This window comes from Perognathus longimembris, chromosome 6 (genome assembly GCF_023159225.1).
Source record: "Perognathus longimembris pacificus isolate PPM17 chromosome 6, ASM2315922v1, whole genome shotgun sequence".
Lineage (NCBI taxonomy): Eukaryota > Metazoa > Chordata > Mammalia > Rodentia > Heteromyidae > Perognathus > Perognathus longimembris.
In genome coordinates this window covers 73,383,717-73,401,375 of record NC_063166.1, presented here as the reverse complement: position 1 = coordinate 73,401,375, position 17,659 = coordinate 73,383,717, and the positions used below count along the sequence as shown (strand labels likewise).

The window sequence follows — 17,659 nt, the reverse complement described above, 5'->3', positions numbered from 1 at the left end:
CTTTCTTAGGCCCAGTACATGAGAAATACAAATTCCATTTCCCCACCCATGCTTTACCAACAACTACTAATGGTCATGCTAAGCCTTGTCCCTAGCTCTCTTTCCTTCAAACAATGTAAGAATAGCCATTAATCAACCTGATTTTAAAGTTATTAAAACCTACCCCTGCTGTGTAAACTAGACAAAATAAGTCACATAAATGAGAACTCTGGAGAACGGCCAATGCCAGGCACACTGTTTTTTTGTGTTTTGTTTTGGGCAACAGTAGGGTTTTAAATCAAGGTTTCCTAACTTGGGTAGATTGCTCTTACTACTGAGCCACATATCCAGTGGGCTCACTGTTAATTCTGATTTTGAAGCAGCAAGCTAGTGAAAATTTGTTTCCCTTTTCTCCTTGAAGTAGGAAGATCATAGTTGCTCACATATTAAACATCTCAAGATGAATTCGTTAGTGAGGAAGCTGACTTCAGGGGTGTTTCTGCAATAAAGAAGTTTCTAGTTAATCTTCACTTAAACAAAAAAGACCTTTTCCTTGAATAGTCTGTTAAGTAGGCTTTACTCATTTCTGGAATATCAAATACAAAATGAACTGCTAAAAAAAAAAAATCATGCCAGGCACCAGTGGCTCATGTTTTAATTCTAGCTGAGATCTGAGCATCCCTGGTAGAAAGGAATCTCCAATTAACTACCAAAAAGCCAGCAACAAACATGGCTCTTGTGGAAAGCACCAGTCATGAGCAAAAAAGTCAAGTGAGAGGCCCTGAGTTCAAGTCCCAATACACACAATATGTAAATAAAATTAAAACTATTCAGAGGTCTTTGTTGTACAGGCAGGCAAGTATTCCTTCTTAGGAAAAGGATTACTACAATTTTTAAAGTGCAGCAGAACACTGATAATATTGTGTATTTTATCACAGATATATACATATGATATACATATCATATGATATGTGTGTATATATGTGTGTATCTGTGCCCTAAGAACAATGGTCATCTTCCCCAAAGCATAAGAAAAACGATTCATAACCAGGGGGGAAGGTGGGAGAAAAAGGAAGGGGGAGGTAAAAAGGTTGGTAAGAAATGTACTCACTGCCTATATAACTGCGTATATAACTGTAACCCCTCTACACATTATTTTGACAATTAAAAAATTTTTAAAAATAAAAGTGCAGCAGAGTGTGGTGTTTATCTGTTAAGGATCCATCAGAGAGCTCTTAGTCTGATGAGTAACTCTTTTATAACCCAGAATCACTACTTTCCCCTTTAACTTTTTTTTTCCACATTTACCAGCTCGAGAGTGTGCACAGAGAATATGCAATTGAAATATTAATCTACTTCAAGAGCAAGATAAACAAACCCATTTTTACTAACTTATCTTTATCCTTTAAATACAAGACTTAGAAAGCTTTCTTTGGCTCTCAATATTTCTTTGTTGTACATATATATTCCTTCCTAAGGAGTAGAACTAGAACTTAAAAGGGAAAACGGACTTGTCTAACCTGAAAATGTTTCTTCTCAGGGTAGCTCAATTAGGACAAGCCCAATCCTGCAGGTTTCTCCTCTTTTGCTTCCATTAAGTGAACACTTACTGCCTGGAAAGTTGTGACTACAATCCCATCTTGCTACAGAAGACTGCATAGCTCAGCCTTAACAGCCTTTGTTACCAGAAGTTAGGGCACTCAACATTGCTTCTAAGTCTATACCTTGAGTATAGTAATGAACTGCTAAAAGTATACTTTTATTACCAGTTCAAGGAAAAGGCCTTCTCTGTTTATGGAGTACTGCTATTCACTTACTTAAATGTTAAGTCTATTCTCTGGGCCACTTACTGTAGAAAGACTAAGCCTGAACACCATTGCTGCTACCGAGCATATATATATATTTCTTTAGGTATATATACAGAAAGTCTTTTTAGTTTTAATGTAACTGGCTTCTTAAACTTTTATGCCTCTGAAGTCCCTCAACCAACCACCAACTATTTTAATATCACAACTATAAGGTAGAACTGGTATAATGTAAGTTAGGAGTTGGGCCATGTGCCTGGGGGGGTGGGGAGGGAGACTAAAAATCAACAAGAGCCAAGTGCTGGTGGCTCATGCCTATAATCCTAGCTACTCAGGAGGCTGAGATCTGAGGATCGTGGTTCAAAGCCAGCCCAGGCAGGAAAGTCCATAAGATATGGATAAAGTTCATATCTCCAATTAACCACCAGCAAACCAGAAGTGAAGGCTGTGGCTCAAGTGGTAGAGCGCTAGCCTTGAGATGAAGAGCTCAGGGACAGCACTCAGGACCAGAGTTCAAGCCCCACTGGGGGGGAGGGGCGGCGGGGAGGGGTAGGCGGGACAGGACACAGACAGACCTGCCTAACAAATTAGATTACATTACTACAAAATTAATTTTAGGCTTCATACAAATGTCAGGACTATGAAAACTGACCAGAAATTTATTAGGATCAGTCAACTGTTTGACTTATTAGGTGCTTTTGTTTTGGGAGACAGGGTCTAGTTACATGGCCCAGGTTGTGCTCAAACTCGGTATTCTAGTGCCTCTGCTTCCCAAATGCTGTGAATACAGGGGTAAGTGCTTTTTTATGATTCTAAGGGTGCGACTTTTACACTAGTATCAGTTGTGACTTGCTGAAGGCCACTTAGCTAACAAGAGCTGACCTAAATTTACTCAACTCCAAAGTCTGTTTAAATGGTGAGCAGGTGGACTTTTGTCAACTCTCATTTTTTCCTAAAAGGGTAAGGTTAACAAGAGACATTGAACTTCAAGTCCTGCTGCAGATCTCTGGGTTCTGGAACTTCAATGTACATAAGATCACCTGATGGAACTGGGCACTGGTGGCTCAATGACTAAATCCTAGCTCCTCTTGAAGAAGTTGAGCTCTGAGGATCATGGTTCAAAGACCCAGGCAGGAAAGTCTGTGAGACTCTTAACTCCAATAACCTCAGAAAAAGCCAGAGGTAAGCACTGTGGCTCATGGAGAGCAAGAGCCTTGAGCAAAGTAGTTCAGGGACAGAGCCTAGGCCCCGAGGTCAAGGCCCAGGACCAGCAGAAAAAAAAGAAAAAGAAATCACCTGATAGGACTCCTTAAAACTGAAATGGGACTGAGTGCTGGTGACTCATGCTGGGACCCAGAGGATAATGGTTCAAAGCCAGCCCACGCAGTAAAGTCAGAGAGATTTCATCTCCAATTACCCATTAAAATGCTGAACTGGAGGTGTGGCCCAAGTGGAAGAGAAAAAGCCTAGCAAGAAAGTCTGAGTTTAAGCCCTACCAGAACTAACAAAAAACAAAAAAGAGGGCTGGGGATATGGCCTAGTGGCAAGAGAGCTTGCCTCTTATACATGAGGCCCTGGGTTCGATTCCCCAGCACCACATATACAGAAAATGGCCAGAAATGGTGCTGTGGCTCAAGTGGCAGAGTGCTAGCCTTGAGCAAAAAGGAAGCCAGGGACAGTGCTCAGGCCCTGAGTCCAAAGCCCAGGACTGGCCAAAAAAAACCCAAAAAACCCCCAAAAAAGCAAAAAAGAAATGGGCTAAGCCCCCATATCAGAGTTCAAAGAGTCAACAGGTCTCTATGAGGTCAAGAATTTGTATTTCCAACAAATTATTAGCCAATGCTGATGATGCTGATCAGAAAAAGCCTCTGAAGACCATTGCTGTATTTATAAATTCCCATTTCAATTAGCACCATCAGTAGCTAAACACCTCAACTAATTTAAACTAAAGGTAGTGACATTCACAGACTGGAGCTTCAGTAATTCCACTTAATTATAATACCTTCTAAAGCCCTGCCTTAACCATCCTAGAATACTGGATAAAACAATCTCTCACTCACTGAGCTCCACTGTCACCCATCCAAAAAGATGACATCAGAATTAAAGAGCTTGTTAAACATGGAAGCAAGAGAAAGGATCAGACATAGCAAGGCAGCTATGTCTGATGAGACAAGGCAAAACAGCTGTGAAGGCACCTAATTATCTCTGCTATTTAGGTAAGTGTTCACTGAAAAGTAGAAGGTGTTTAAAATGAGATAGGCATCAAGCTTTTATGAACATTTATTTTTAAAAAACTATATTGTAGTCCTTTAAAAAATATTGCCTAAGAGCCAGGCGCTGGTGGCTCATGCCTGTAATCTTACTCAGGAGGTTGAGACCTGAGGATACAGCCTGGGCAGGGAAGTGAGTGAGACTTTTTTTTTCTTTTTTCTTTTTTTTTGCCAGTCCTGGGGCTTGAACTCAGAGTCTGGGCACCATCCTTGAGCTTATTTTGCTCAAGGTCGCAAGGACACTTCCAGCTTTTTCTGTTTATATGGTACTGAGGAATGGAACCCAAGGTTTCATGCATGTTAGGCAAGAACTCTACCACTAATCCCCATTCCCAACCTCTGTGAGACTTTTATCTTCAATAAACCAGCACCACAGCCTCGAGCAAAAAAAGCTCAGGAACAGCACTCAAGCACTGCGTATTGAGTATAACCTCCAGGGCTGGCACAAAAGAAAAGGACTTGGTGGGGGGGGGAAATCCCATAAGCTTCAGAGCTTGACCAATATTAAATGAATGAAGCAAAATGCATGACTAAGCTAAATAAGGTAGTAAAGTCCACACAGAAAAATACCTTTTCCAAAGGTATTTATGAGTCACCAGCATTAATCATATCATTTTGAACTGTTGGATATAAATTAGACATTACATTTTTTATACACTCCAACAGAAAATGTAGACATGGGAATAAAATTATGTATTTCTATCAAACACTTCTAGGGGATTCTTACACATATTAGCTTGAAAACAACAATTAAAACTTACCATAAAGCTTAAAACACTTCTCACTTGATTTTCAACTATCTGGTAAGCTAGGAACACTTGTTAAAAGCATCTGTATTTACCATATAGGATAAGGCAGTGTAAGTCTACTTCTTTTAAGTAGGCAAAACAAATCTCAAGCCGGGGGTGTGGTAGTACAACATACCTACAATCCCAGCACTGGGAGGCCACAGCAGAAGGATGGAAAATTCAAGGTCTTCCTGGGCTAGTGAAATTCAGTCTCAAAATTCCAAAAAAATAACAAAGCAAACAAAAAAGCTACAAATTCCTACAGACTAGAATTGAGGATAACAAGAACTCAGTCAAAGCCAGAGAAAAGGTTTGACCAGAGAAAAGCAGTTGTTTTTTGGCTCAAGGTTAAAGTGGGAATGCAGGCAGACTTCCCTGGAAAAGGAAACAGTTCTCTGTGACTATGCCTGAATACTGAAACAGGCTAAGATGTTCCTAACCCTTTAGAAGCTTAGAATACTTAGTCTTTTAAAGATACAAAAGACAAGTACTGGCTACAACTATCTATCCAAAGCTTATCAAATTCTAAACCAAAGGCTAAAGATATTCCATGGTAAAAGGAATACATAAACAGGACCTAACGAAGTTGAGTTGAGGAAGAGGAATGCATCTCTGAACTTTATGTGAAATACAGAAAGACAGGTCCTGAACAAGGCCTGTTTCTGTTTTTGTTTGTTTGTTTGTTTTGTTGCCAGTCCTGGGCCTTCAACTCAGGGCCTGAACACTGTCCTTGGCTTCTTTTCGCTCAAGGCTAGCACTCTACCACTTGAGCCACAGCGCCACTTCTGGCCGTTTTCTATATATGTGGTGCTGAGGAATCGAACCCAGGGCCTCATATATACAAGGCAAACACTACCACTAGGCCATACTCCCAGCCCCCAAGGCCAGTTTCTAAAATATCAAATTGTCAATAAATGTACTTCTTAGAAAGACATTCAGAGTTTTTTGGTGCCTAGCCCTGAAAGTTTTGCTCTTGAAAAATCAAATGTGCCAACAGTCACAAAGACAATTCATGTTCTTTTCTTTCGTTTCTGCACACCTGGTTAGACAAAAGCAAGAAAAACTAAGAAATAAGATACTGAGGTATATGATTAATACCCAGGAAAGGTTCTTATTTCTCTATTTTTGACATTAAGTAGCAAGAATTATTGATATTGTGTACATGAGCAAAAATGAGTAAGGAATAGGCTAGGTGTGGTGGTTCACATGCTAGCTACTTCAGAGGCTAACATCAGGAGGATCTCAGTTGAATACCAGCCTAGGCGTAAGGTTCCACCTTAACTAAGAAAAGAACGACACCATGGTACATGTCTGTCATCCCAGCTGTATGGGGAAGACCTTAGTCCAGGCCAGCATGTACAAAAGTAAAACTATTCAAAAAGGCTAGAGATGCAAGGTGCCAGTGGCTCATGCCTGAAATCCTATGAGATATGAGGATTGTGGCCAGCCTGGGCAGGAAAGTCCTGACAATCTGCCTTATCTCCAATAAACTACTCAAGTGGAGTTGTAGACCAAAGTGGTACCCTTGATAAGAAAACAAAAAGAACAACAACAAGAAACCCACAAGTTCAGAGTCAGTGCCCTGGCCCAGAGTTCAGGCCCCAGGACTAGCAAAAAAGAAAAAAAAAAAAGGGGGCGGGGGTTAGAGATAAGCACACCTCAAGTGTTGAGTGTCTGCCTAGCAAGCGTCAGACCCTGTGTTCACCCCTAATACCTACACCTCCCTTGTTCTTCCCTCCCCCAAAAGACATAGTAAGTCGAACAGTCTTAGTAACTTTTCTACAATTCAGATCTTAAGCACAGTGAAGCATTTAATAGAGATTCTTCCTCAGCTGCATAGGATATGTTCCAAGATGTTCCCGAGATGCCTGAAACTAAACCCAATACATACTATTTTGTCCCAATTCACATTTGCCTTTGATAAAAGTTTTATTTATAAATTAGGCACAGTGAGTGATATTGGTGATAACTAAGAAAATAGAATAATTATAGAAAATATACTGTAATAAAAGTTACTTCAAATGCATGTTACATCTGGAATTTTCCATTTCCAGGTGGTGATTACAGTTGACTATATATGAAACAACAGAAAGCAAACCACATGCAAGGGGGACTACTGTAATATCACTAATGTCGTATATGTCGTATGCACTATCTTTTGAGAAATTTAACAACTCTGGAGCTCTACCAATATAAAAGCATTTTATGGACTAGGAAAGAAACAGTAAATGTATTTAAAATGTTTCATGAATTTTCCAGATCTGTAAACACTGAGATTTTAGTTTTTCTTAATTTGTGAAAATAGTGCTTTCAAATTATTTATTTCTGGCAATTCTGTTAGCAAAGAATGTGAGTATTTACGTCCACTCTGACAATCTACCCAATCAGGGAACTTAAAAACTACTTTTCTAAAATTCATACACTATATGCTCAAACAAATTGACTGAAGTATGCTACATGCAGGCGAGAATTCCAATGGTGTTAACTCCATTGAACCAACTTAGAATTCAACAAATGGAATACCAGGAAACTTAAATGTGTGGTTGGGAGGCAGAGAGAAGGTCAAGGGACAAAAGGGTAGACTGTGGAAAGAGGAAGGTTGGACTAACAGTAGTAATACTCAATATAGACATATATAAAAATGGAACCAGACAACTTGAGGTAGGTGAGATTGGGAGAGATCAAAACACATTGTACTTGTAAATTGACTTGTAAATTGTTGAATTGAAACCCCTTTGCATAAGTAATTTTAAAAAAGATGGAAGCCCTAGTAAGAGCACACATGCTCATACACACAAAGTAACAACAAAAAGTGCTGGGTACATGGTTGTTCTATTTAGCAAGCAGAAGGGCCTTGAGTTCAAACCCCATACTACAAAAACAATAAATAATACTTGTATTTTTTTTTTCATTTCACATGAGAAAACAAAGTTCAAGGACCAGGCCAAGTTTTGTACTAAGGACTTGCCTACATTTTTCCGAATTTGATTCTAATTTCCTTTTTTTTTTTCTTCTAAAATTGAGGTACAATTTCACTACATGCTTCAAACCATCCTCAAACAGATCTTCTTTCCTCAGCCTCCTGAGGAATGGAATGAATGACATGTACCTCCACATCTGGTTTCTAATTCCTATACAGCTGCTTAGGAGCACGATTACCACAGCCTCCCTCCTCTTCACTATCTGTAACCTTCACTATCGCTCTGTTCCAGCCTTAATACCAAAGCATTACTCACAGACCTGTACCAGTAGATAATTAATTGCTGGCTGTGATATCTGTAACAGAGATCTATAACAGATTAGGGCTTAAGTGGGGTTTCTGGAATCTGCATCACAGCCATTTGATACCAAAATAGTGAAATGAGAAGAGGAAAGAAAAAGAAAAAGTTTCCTTTTCTGTTCTCTGGTTCCCCCCAAAAGCATATGCTCTTTCTGCTATCCCTATTCATTCAATTCAGAGTTAATAACATTAATTCATAAGCTCTCAAAATTAGTACCCATCTCATTTTCCCTACTTCCAAGCAATAGCACATACACAAAAGGAGCTACCAAAAATATGTTGGGAAAACTAAGGGGTCGTAGGCAATGAGATGCACAAATGACACAGATCTTGAAACCTGCTAGCTTAGTCTCCTGACCAATCAGTAACCTAAGGAAATTACCTAAGGAAGTTTTTGTAAATATGGGCATTCATAAATGGCAGCAAGATTAAAATTTGCATTTATAGCTGGGCACTGGTGGTTCATGCCTGTAATCCTACTTAGGAGGCTGAGATCTGAGCATTTCAATTCAAAGCCAGACCAGGCAGGAAAATTCTATAAGACTCTTATCTCCAATTAACCACCAGAAAATCAGAAGTAGAACTGTGGCTCAAAGTGGTAGAGCTCTAGCCTTAAGCAAAAAAGCTCAGTACAGTGTCTAGGCCTTGAGTTCAAGCCCCACAACCAACCAAAACAAAACCAAAAAAAAAGCACATTGCTACTAAGTGTCAAAAAGATAAACTCTTCTAGTATAGGCAAGGTATGATGGCACATACTCCATTCCAGCATTTGGGAGGCTGAGCTGGGAGATTTTGAGTTTAAGGAGACTGTCTCAAAGGAAAGGTAAAATTAAAAGAGCTCAAGTTTTAAAGCTCTAAGACACTAGAGCAGCTCTGATTAGAAAATTTAACCACACTTTGCTAAACTGTGCTAAGAGAAATTTAAATAACAGCTGCGGTAGAAAAGAAATTGGGAGTAGTAACCAACTGAGATGAAAGCTAGATTTTGCCCTTAAAACAGGAGAAAATGTCAGGATTTTTAGAGCTCAGTAAAATTTGTTCTCAACACCATTATTCATATATGTAACAAAGACAGGCAATTAAAATCCATGATCATGCCTGATTGCTTTCTCACTTTCCTTGGAGCTTTCTAGATGTACTTCAGAAACGCAAATCAACTGAGTTGCTGGGTTCCTTAAATCCACAGAAACAAAATTGTTTATTTAAAAGCTTTAGGAGACTTAAAATGGCCAGTTAGGGATGCACTTCTGTAACTTCAAATCTGGTAGATACAAATAAAAATGTTGAACACACATTTTAGAAAAATTTTCAAGGACAGTACATAAAGATAAAAGTGGTAAGAAGATTGGTAAGTGGAGCTAAAACCTTAGACAACAAATTACAAAACAAAATACCTACCAGAAGGAAATTAAAACGTGTTGCCTGTCTCCCTTGGAGATTTTCTTTATTAAAACGTTAGAGACACAAATGACAGAAACAGAAACAGCTAATGCTAAGTGATATAGTCATGGTTGATGACACTGCAATCTATATTGCAGGTATCAGTAATGCCACTTCTGTTTGAAAAATACATGTTTAAGACCCTTCTTATACATAAAGAACAAAAATCATGTTCAACAGTACCTATCTGCTATTAAATCGTTTCAGCCAACTATTGGCCATCTGCCATAATGCTATCAAAACACTAATATCCAATAGATTCTGTTAAGCTTTTTCTACCTATCAAGCCTTGGGTCACCACCCTTAATCCCCCCTTCCAAGGTACACTGCCAGCACCCAGACAGGCAGATGATGGAAAACCATAAATTTGAGGAAAAATGTGAATTACTCCACACTGATTGCCTCTATTTTAGATTTCCTACTTCAGTTATTGGCCTAGAGCCATGGGAATGGAATGCTACTTCTCCAAACTTCAGATTTAAAAGGCACTGAAAATAAGGAAAAAAGACTTTTCAAATCCTCCAGTTAAATTAAAACACTATCTGAAAATGTCCCTAAATACAATACTAAATTTATGACCTAAGGTCTAGTTTGTATCTCATCTTATCTAAATAAACTCTTCACCCTAAGATCCAGAATTCTTATATACCCAAATGTCCTTTATTCTCAAAATTAATGGACCCCAACAATTCACCCAAGGACTCCCTTCGCTTGCAAATGCAATGAATCTACCATACTTTAATGTATGTAGCTGTGTGTGTGTGTGTGCGCGCGCGCAGTGGTTATTTTCAAAATAGGATCTCAATTTAAGCACTGACTGGTCTGACTTGAATCTTCCAATTTGTCCTTCCTTTTGTTACTGGGATGACAGGAAAGAACCACCAATCCCAGCTATTGTGCTTGCTACTGAACCCCAACCACTGGTTGGGTCCTTTTTTTCTTTCACCCAGGCTGACCTCAAACCACAACTGCCCCTGACACACTGCATTCCTCACCCTACATCTCCATCTCCCATGCAGCCTTGATTACAGGATTGAGCCATGATGCCCAGCTGTACTGTTTTTGAAACAGAATCTTGCTAACTTTGCTTAGACTAGCCTTAAACTTTCCGTCCTCTTGCCTCCACCTTCCCAATAACTGAGATTACATTTACCACCTGACCCTTTTTTGTTGTTTTTTTACTGTTCAAGATGATTTTTTAACTCCTACTTCTACACACACACAAAAAAAAATCACTTTATTTTTTCAGCTTCATTAAAAGTAATTACATTTGAATTTATTTTCCCAAATGAAACCAGAAGTTTACCAGAAGTTCAACATAGTTTCATACGGGAAAGATGTAATCCCTCACAAAATATACTTCTGGGAAAATGACTTTAGATTTGAAAGAGGTTATTTTATTTGGTACTAAGTTTAGCCCAAAGTCAAAGATCTGGCTATACATATGCATTCATATCCAACTAAAATGAAATTATTAAAATTTCAAAGTACTCTGAAGTTTCCTAAAATGATCCAGAAAGATGACAAAATCACTATCATACTATTAACATCACAGGACAACAATTACTATAATTAACACACGACACAAGTTTTTTTCTAACATCTTTCCATTGCACCCCCCCAAAACAAACAAAAATTATGCAGCCTGCTTTTGAAATATAAGCTTTGAAGCATGTTAAGGACCCCTAATACTCAAACAAATAGGTATTAATTAACTATGGCTTACAAAAAACAAATTTCTAATTCTCACGTTTTTATGTAGACAACGAGGAAAAGTCAAGACTCAGTTCTCTCTTATTTTGCTGCTATTGGACAAATAAGAGATTTGAGGATTGTGGGCTATTTTCCATTTTATTCTATTTATTTACCAAAGAAAAACAGCAGTTGCCAAGACTAGCAGTTTCAAATTCTAAAAAGTCACTTCAAAGAGTCTAGCTGCATCATAAGTACAGACAACATTAGAGCCTAATAAGTATTTGGGGATCAAGTCTAAGATGTTCCAGATTTCATCCGAGATGCCATCTATTGTCAGTTTTAGATTTTTTACAAGAGGGGGATAGAGGTAATGCTGGGGTCTGAACTCAGGACTTTGCACTTCCTAGGCAAATATTTTGTCACTTGAGTCCAAGCCCCCAGTCCTGATTATCAGTTCTATCAACCTATCACCAAATAGCCCAGAAGTATACCTATCTCTTTGAATCAGAAATATACTTAATTCCTCTCATCCAATTTGAATTCATTAAGCTACCTAAAATCAACACATCAAGCCACAAGGTAATCAAATATTCTATCTTGCTAAAGATGTGGGGGGAAGAACCCACAACTTCAATAGTTAGGCAATTAACTTCATGCTCCTAAAGCAGAAAACCAATCACTAACACTTTAACCTGATGTCATCAACTTAGAGGCACATAGGCCTCCTGTACAGTACTTAATAATGGCTCATCTCATATTAGTGATAGTAACAGTTACAAAGAAAAATTTTTCTCTTAGGTTAAAAAAGAGGTTACATAGCCTCTATTCCTAAAATTTCTAGCTCATTTTCAATATTTAAACAAAAACACACTTCACAAATGGCCTAGAATGTTCTAAATTCCATAAAAACTACAACTTTAAGTACTGTAAAGAATGAGACTCCAAAGAGGGGGAAAGTCATATTGTGGGATAAGGGCAAGCAATACGAGATAAGTGATTTTAATATATGCACTTGTACAGACAAGATCAATCAGGCCTACTTTAACTCCTAGTTAAACAAACTCTAACTACAAAGATCACAAATGACTTATTTTTAGAAAACATTTCAATTACATAAACCAATCACCAGCTAGCAGTGTATTACTTGATAGAGCAAGCACACAACTACTACTACATTTTTCTAGACAATTACTCACAAAGATATTTATTCCAGCCTTAGTTTGTATAAGTTCAGTGTTTTTCTCTTTAACACTTAAGATAAAAAGCAAATGACAAATCATCTAACTCGTCTCATTCTCCTTTTATTTTCAGCTGTATAATAGAGATGTTTAGCTTTTTTTTTCATTATCATTCAGAGGATATGATGGTTACACTTATGGGCTGGAGTTCACAACTCATTGCCTTTGGGCAAACTATTAATTAAGCACATGAAGTCTCAGTTTCCCCTCGTCTACAAAATGGACATTAATAGTACTAACTCCTAAGGGTCCTTCCAAGGATTAACTGATCAGAGATGAGACTTATGCCTGGAAGACAGTAAGGATTCAGTAAATATTAGCTATTATTAAGAAAATGTGAACACATCCTAAAAGTCATATATGCAGATTATTACAATCATAACCTATCCAGCACACACACATTGACACATGCAATAGTGCCTTTGTACAATGTGTAATTTAGGTGAAAACTATAGTAGCTAAGTTTCTTGTAAGGAAAAGTTACACTTTGTTAGCAAGTTCAGCTCAAAGAATTTTTTCTGGTTAGATCCTTTACTCCCTCAGAGAGATCAAAGTGACTTTTTACATTTTCAACTGCTACATCCTTTGCTCCTATCCCAAACATACCTATACTCTTGCTAAAATTTGCTACTGTAGGGGCCTCATCTGCCTATCAGAAAAGCCTAACAGAGAGCACAAATGTACTTAAACAATCCACCTCTTGACAATGCTCACCATCTAGTCTTGCACAACACCCTGCTCAAAGTCACCACTGAGAAATTTCCCCACCCCCAGATAAAATTAAGTCCTCTATGCTCCCAAAGCATTTTGGGTACACATATGTCCCCGCACCTACCTTATAATTAACTATTTATGTCTCCCCTAACAGACTGAATGAGAGCAAGAGCAGCTATGTGGACACAGAGCCAGTCCCAGCACTCAGCACAATGTCTGGCACATATTAGATGCTCAAGAAACACATGCTTTCTCCAGATTTTCTTCTGGCTCATGACTATCTCTTTGAATGCCACTCTTCAGAATATAAACCTAAGGCTGCTCCCAGAAGAGCAGGCTAAAATGATGCGCTGCTGATTAAAACATCAGAAAACCTACTCATTAGCTTCTCTCACTGGAGAAATTCCTGGAACCCAAACTCAAATTGAGCAGGATTATGTACCATAATTGGTGGGAATTCCTAGGACACTCTAGAGGGTATCTTCTTTAACAGGATTGTTTGAAAGTATTTGAAGGTGAGATTTTACATTGAGGGAAACTTCTTTTCCTTCCCTTCCCTGGGTAACTGAAGTGGAAATATTAAAATGCTTTGGTTGGCTGAAAATAAAATCAGAAAGATGTGGGAAAAGCTAATTTGTGATTCCTGAAAAGAATGAACAGGAAGCTGAGGTGGGTGCTGGACACTCTTTGTTTCAATAAATACAATCTCTTTTTACTCCCTGGAGCCCAAAAGAAAAGGCTAATACATCAAAACCAGTTGAGATGCTCAACAATCTTCCCAGACAAGTACACTGAACTGTGTCGCTTTAAAAAACAAAAACAAACAAAAACTTGCCTAGGGAACCTCAGCCACTAGGAAAAGTTCTAGTCACACTTAAATTGCTATTTTTTTAATCAATATGCCCTAAGTCCCAATATTCACACTAGGTGAGACAGAGAACTTGCAAACTTTCTGAAAGGAGGTACTCCTGCAAAGAACACAACTTGGGAAAAACAACCTTGAAATAAGAAGAACTCCACAAAAGATGTCTTTAGTTGTACAGAGCCACGATTGCTATCTCAAACATCTTACAAAAAAGAAAAAAAAGTCAACAGTTGCCTAAGGGAATCTTTCATTCTGGAAGCAGAAAAGGAAGCAAACATGTAACTGAAAGATATTAACCCAAAATAAAGTTCAATTGAGAAAGAAAAAAAAAAGATAATTTCGTCTCCAAGCTTTCTCTCAATGGTGAGGTCTGTGGTTTATACGCCTTTGGACGGCAGAAAGCTCTTTCTGGGCAGCTCAAGAAAGGAGCCTAGGGAGGGAGAGAAAGACACAGACAGGCACAGAAAGGAGAGGAGAGAGAAAAAGAAAATGGCGCAGAGACTAAGTCCCGACCGTCGACAAGGCGACTTTCTCGGGAGGAATCCAGGCCAGGAAAGGCCACTCGAGGCCCGGAGGCAGGTGATGTAGGGTCTCCGTTACCCCCTCTTGGAAAGACCGCGGTCTGGGGGAGCTGGGCCCCCAAGAAAGGGGGTCTAGAGGCGGCCCGATGGGAACAATGGGGCCGGTGAGCGAGGAGCTGGGACTTAGTCTCTGGGACGCCATGTCTGTCCTCTGCCCGGCTCCGGCCGGGCGCGGGGGAGGCGACTGGCGATTGGGGGGGGGGGGAGGGACCGGGGCGGGGTGGGGGGCACACTCACCATTCAATCGGAAATCCGCTTCGATCTGAGGAAAGAAAAGGAAAGAAGATGAAACAACAGGCCCGTGAAGCCCCCGGGCGGCGGACGGGCGGGCGGGCGGGCGCGCCGTGGCCGGGGTCCGGGCCCACCCCGCGCCCCGGAACCAGGGGCCCCGAGAACGGCTTCCTGGAGCTGCCACCTCCCCACCCCTGAACTCCAACTCGGCGTCGGGGCCCCGAGGGCCTGGCAGGCTGACCTCCTCCGGAGGGCGGCCCCACGCCGGGGGCAGCGGTCTGTCAAAGCAGCCGGGCCGGGGCCGCGGAGCTGTGGGGAGCTCGGGAGGACGCGGGCGGGCGGGCCGTACCTGGGAATCGTTGTGGAGATGGTCCCCGCTCATGTCGGCCGGGGCGGCGAGCGCTGCGGGCGGCGAGGCGGCGCGGGGGAGACGCGGACGGTCAAGTCGGCCTTCGCAGGCAGTCCGGGATTCCCAAAGCCTTCCGGAGACGCGGGCTAGAGGCGACAGCTGCAGCAACGAGCCCGAGACTCCCGGAACAGCTGAGACGACGGCAGTGGCGGCGGCGGCGGCGGCGGCGACGCTGACAGACTGCCGGGCGGGCGACGAGAACAGACCCCAGCAGTTGTGTAACAGCCTAAGTTCGCATTTCGGCCCACTGCGCCTGCGCAGCCGCTTTTAAATGGGACGTCGGTGACGTCAGAGCTCGCGGAAAAGAGCGAAGGGTTGCGGCCCGTCCCCTCAGGGCTCCCGAGGCCGAGCCGGCTTTGCATCGTAAGCCCCGCCCCTCGCGCCCACGCGCACCTCTGCGATTTGCATAAAGAGCCAACTCCCTCCCCTGCCACCCACCCCCAGGACCTTCCGATCCTCTCAGCCTGGCGACTTTTCTCGGAACGCAGAACTCGCGTGCTGGGCATTGCGCAGGCGCAGCCCAGGACACCGCCTCCGGACCAGCGCAGCCGGCGCGGCCACGTGGTGGGCCTTTAAAGGCCGCGGCGGGACCCGGCCAGGCCTGGGCCAGGCTGGAGTCCCGCTTCCGCATCCCGGCGGTGCTGGGGATGCTGCGAGCCGCGGACACCCTGGCGATCCCAACTTCACACCTCTCACCTGCGTCTCTAACGTGCTATAGCCCTGAGGCTTGTGGCTGCTGGGAGTCACCGCTACTGCCTTTGTCCAAGCTCCCTAACTAATGGGTTATTCGCATCCACTTTTTGTTTGCTTGTTTGTTTGTTGGAGCTGGAACTCCACACACCCTGGGCTCTGTCCCGTTACCTTTGTTTCACTCGGTGCTCCCACGGGATTTACTACGCCGCTTCTGGATTTTTTACTCCTTAGTTGGAGAAGACAGACTTGGTGTCCTAAGAGATTAAGTTCCAGCTGGCTTGAGCCACAAGCTTCAGATCTCAAACCTCTTGAGTAGCTCGGATTACAGGTATGAGCCACAGGAGAAGAATTCAACTATCACTTTGTCCAAGTTGGCCGTGCCCTCTCCTCCCCCCTCCCAACCCCCAACTGACTTAAACCCTACTTTCCCAGCAAATCCAGTGCTCTTCCTAAGGCTGCCTTTCTCCTGTTTAACCATTATCACACGTGTGAAGTTACTAACTGGATAATTGGCGATTTAACTTCTATCTCCTCTATAAGGAAGCAAGATCTCTGAGAGCCAACCATTTACTTAGCACTCAGTCCTCCCCCCACCTCCAAGAGGTTTAAGCAAACCAACAGGTAAATGAACTCTGAGTGAGAGAGTGGCGAGAAGCATGCGATTGGAAGTCAAACACCTGAGTCAGACTTGTACTTGATCTCAGAATAGTTTTTCCTCAATAGTGGTGGTGATCATAAATATTTAGTAAACTACAAAAAAAATAGTTTCCCAAAGGCATGCAGCTGGTAAATGGTGATCCATTTTTCAAATTCACACTCGTTCTCTGAAGTCCCCAACCAGTCAGTTTTGCCTGCCTCTTGCGATCCCAGGCTAACCCATAAAGCACTGGACACCTCCCTAAAATGCTGCACTTAGGCCAAGATAATTCTACTTCAAGAATAATGGTGCTGCCATTGTTACCTTAGCCCTAACTCCTGGAGGCCAGAGATAATCTGCATTTATCTTCCAAGTTCTTCCCAGAAAGACAAAGTAAGTATAGAAACAGAGCTCAAACACCAGAAAAGCAAATCAAGAGTGGTCCCCAGGCACGCAAACCCAGCTATCTAGACATCTCATCTCAGGCTGACAGTGCTTAGAGGTTGACTGGCTTATGCAAACCTACATGGTGTGTCTCTCTTGACTCCTGACATTCAGAGCCAAGGATTAAACATAAGGTCCTAGACCTCCAGGGGATTCTTGGTAATAGGTGGACAAACTTGTAATTTTGAGTTATGTATCTATTTTAATGTATATGAGAAAAAATTTAACCACCATATCAAATCCATGCTTTAACTATTTAGAATGTGGGTTAAAAAGAAAACATGGATGATTGGTTTAAACTAAAACAGCCAGAAATATCACAGAGAGGAAATAAGAGACATGCTCCAGGAAGGTCAAAGGCAATGAATTTGGTTTGGGAGACACTGTATTAAATCAAGACTGCTGCCTCTTGGACCATCTCAGCCTCCATAAAAATAACTAGCTGATGAAGCTGGTATTGTATCTATCTCCAAAGCAAGCATTGTAAAAGATGATTGATTTGTAGATGCTCCAGCAGTAAATACATCATTATGATTTAAAGTTAAACTGGTCTTTTCTCAGAGGACTGCCTGGAGGCTATAATATGCTAA

General features: G+C 41.4%; 1 protein-coding gene and 1 long non-coding RNA gene across 2 annotated transcripts in view; one reads left to right on the top strand and one right to left on the bottom strand.

Annotated features, from left to right (window-relative positions):
• Top1 (DNA topoisomerase I) overlaps positions 1-15,627 on the bottom strand; it is an 88,961-nt gene extending 73,334 nt beyond the window's left edge. The window contains exons 1-2 of the mRNA XM_048349323.1: positions 15,236-15,627; positions 14,893-14,917 (exon numbers count right to left, since the gene is read on the bottom strand). Coding sequence (XP_048205280.1) covers positions 14,893-14,917; positions 15,236-15,268 — 58 coding nt within the window. The 5' untranslated portion in view covers positions 15,269-15,627. The remainder of the gene's footprint in view (positions 1-14,892; positions 14,918-15,235) is intronic.
• On the top strand, positions 4,874-5,817 carry LOC125353662. Its single transcript, XR_007211345.1, has 2 exons — positions 4,874-5,484; positions 5,726-5,817. It is a non-coding gene; the product is annotated as an uncharacterized LOC125353662 (long non-coding RNA).
• Positions 15,628-17,659: the final 2,032 nt, after the last annotated feature.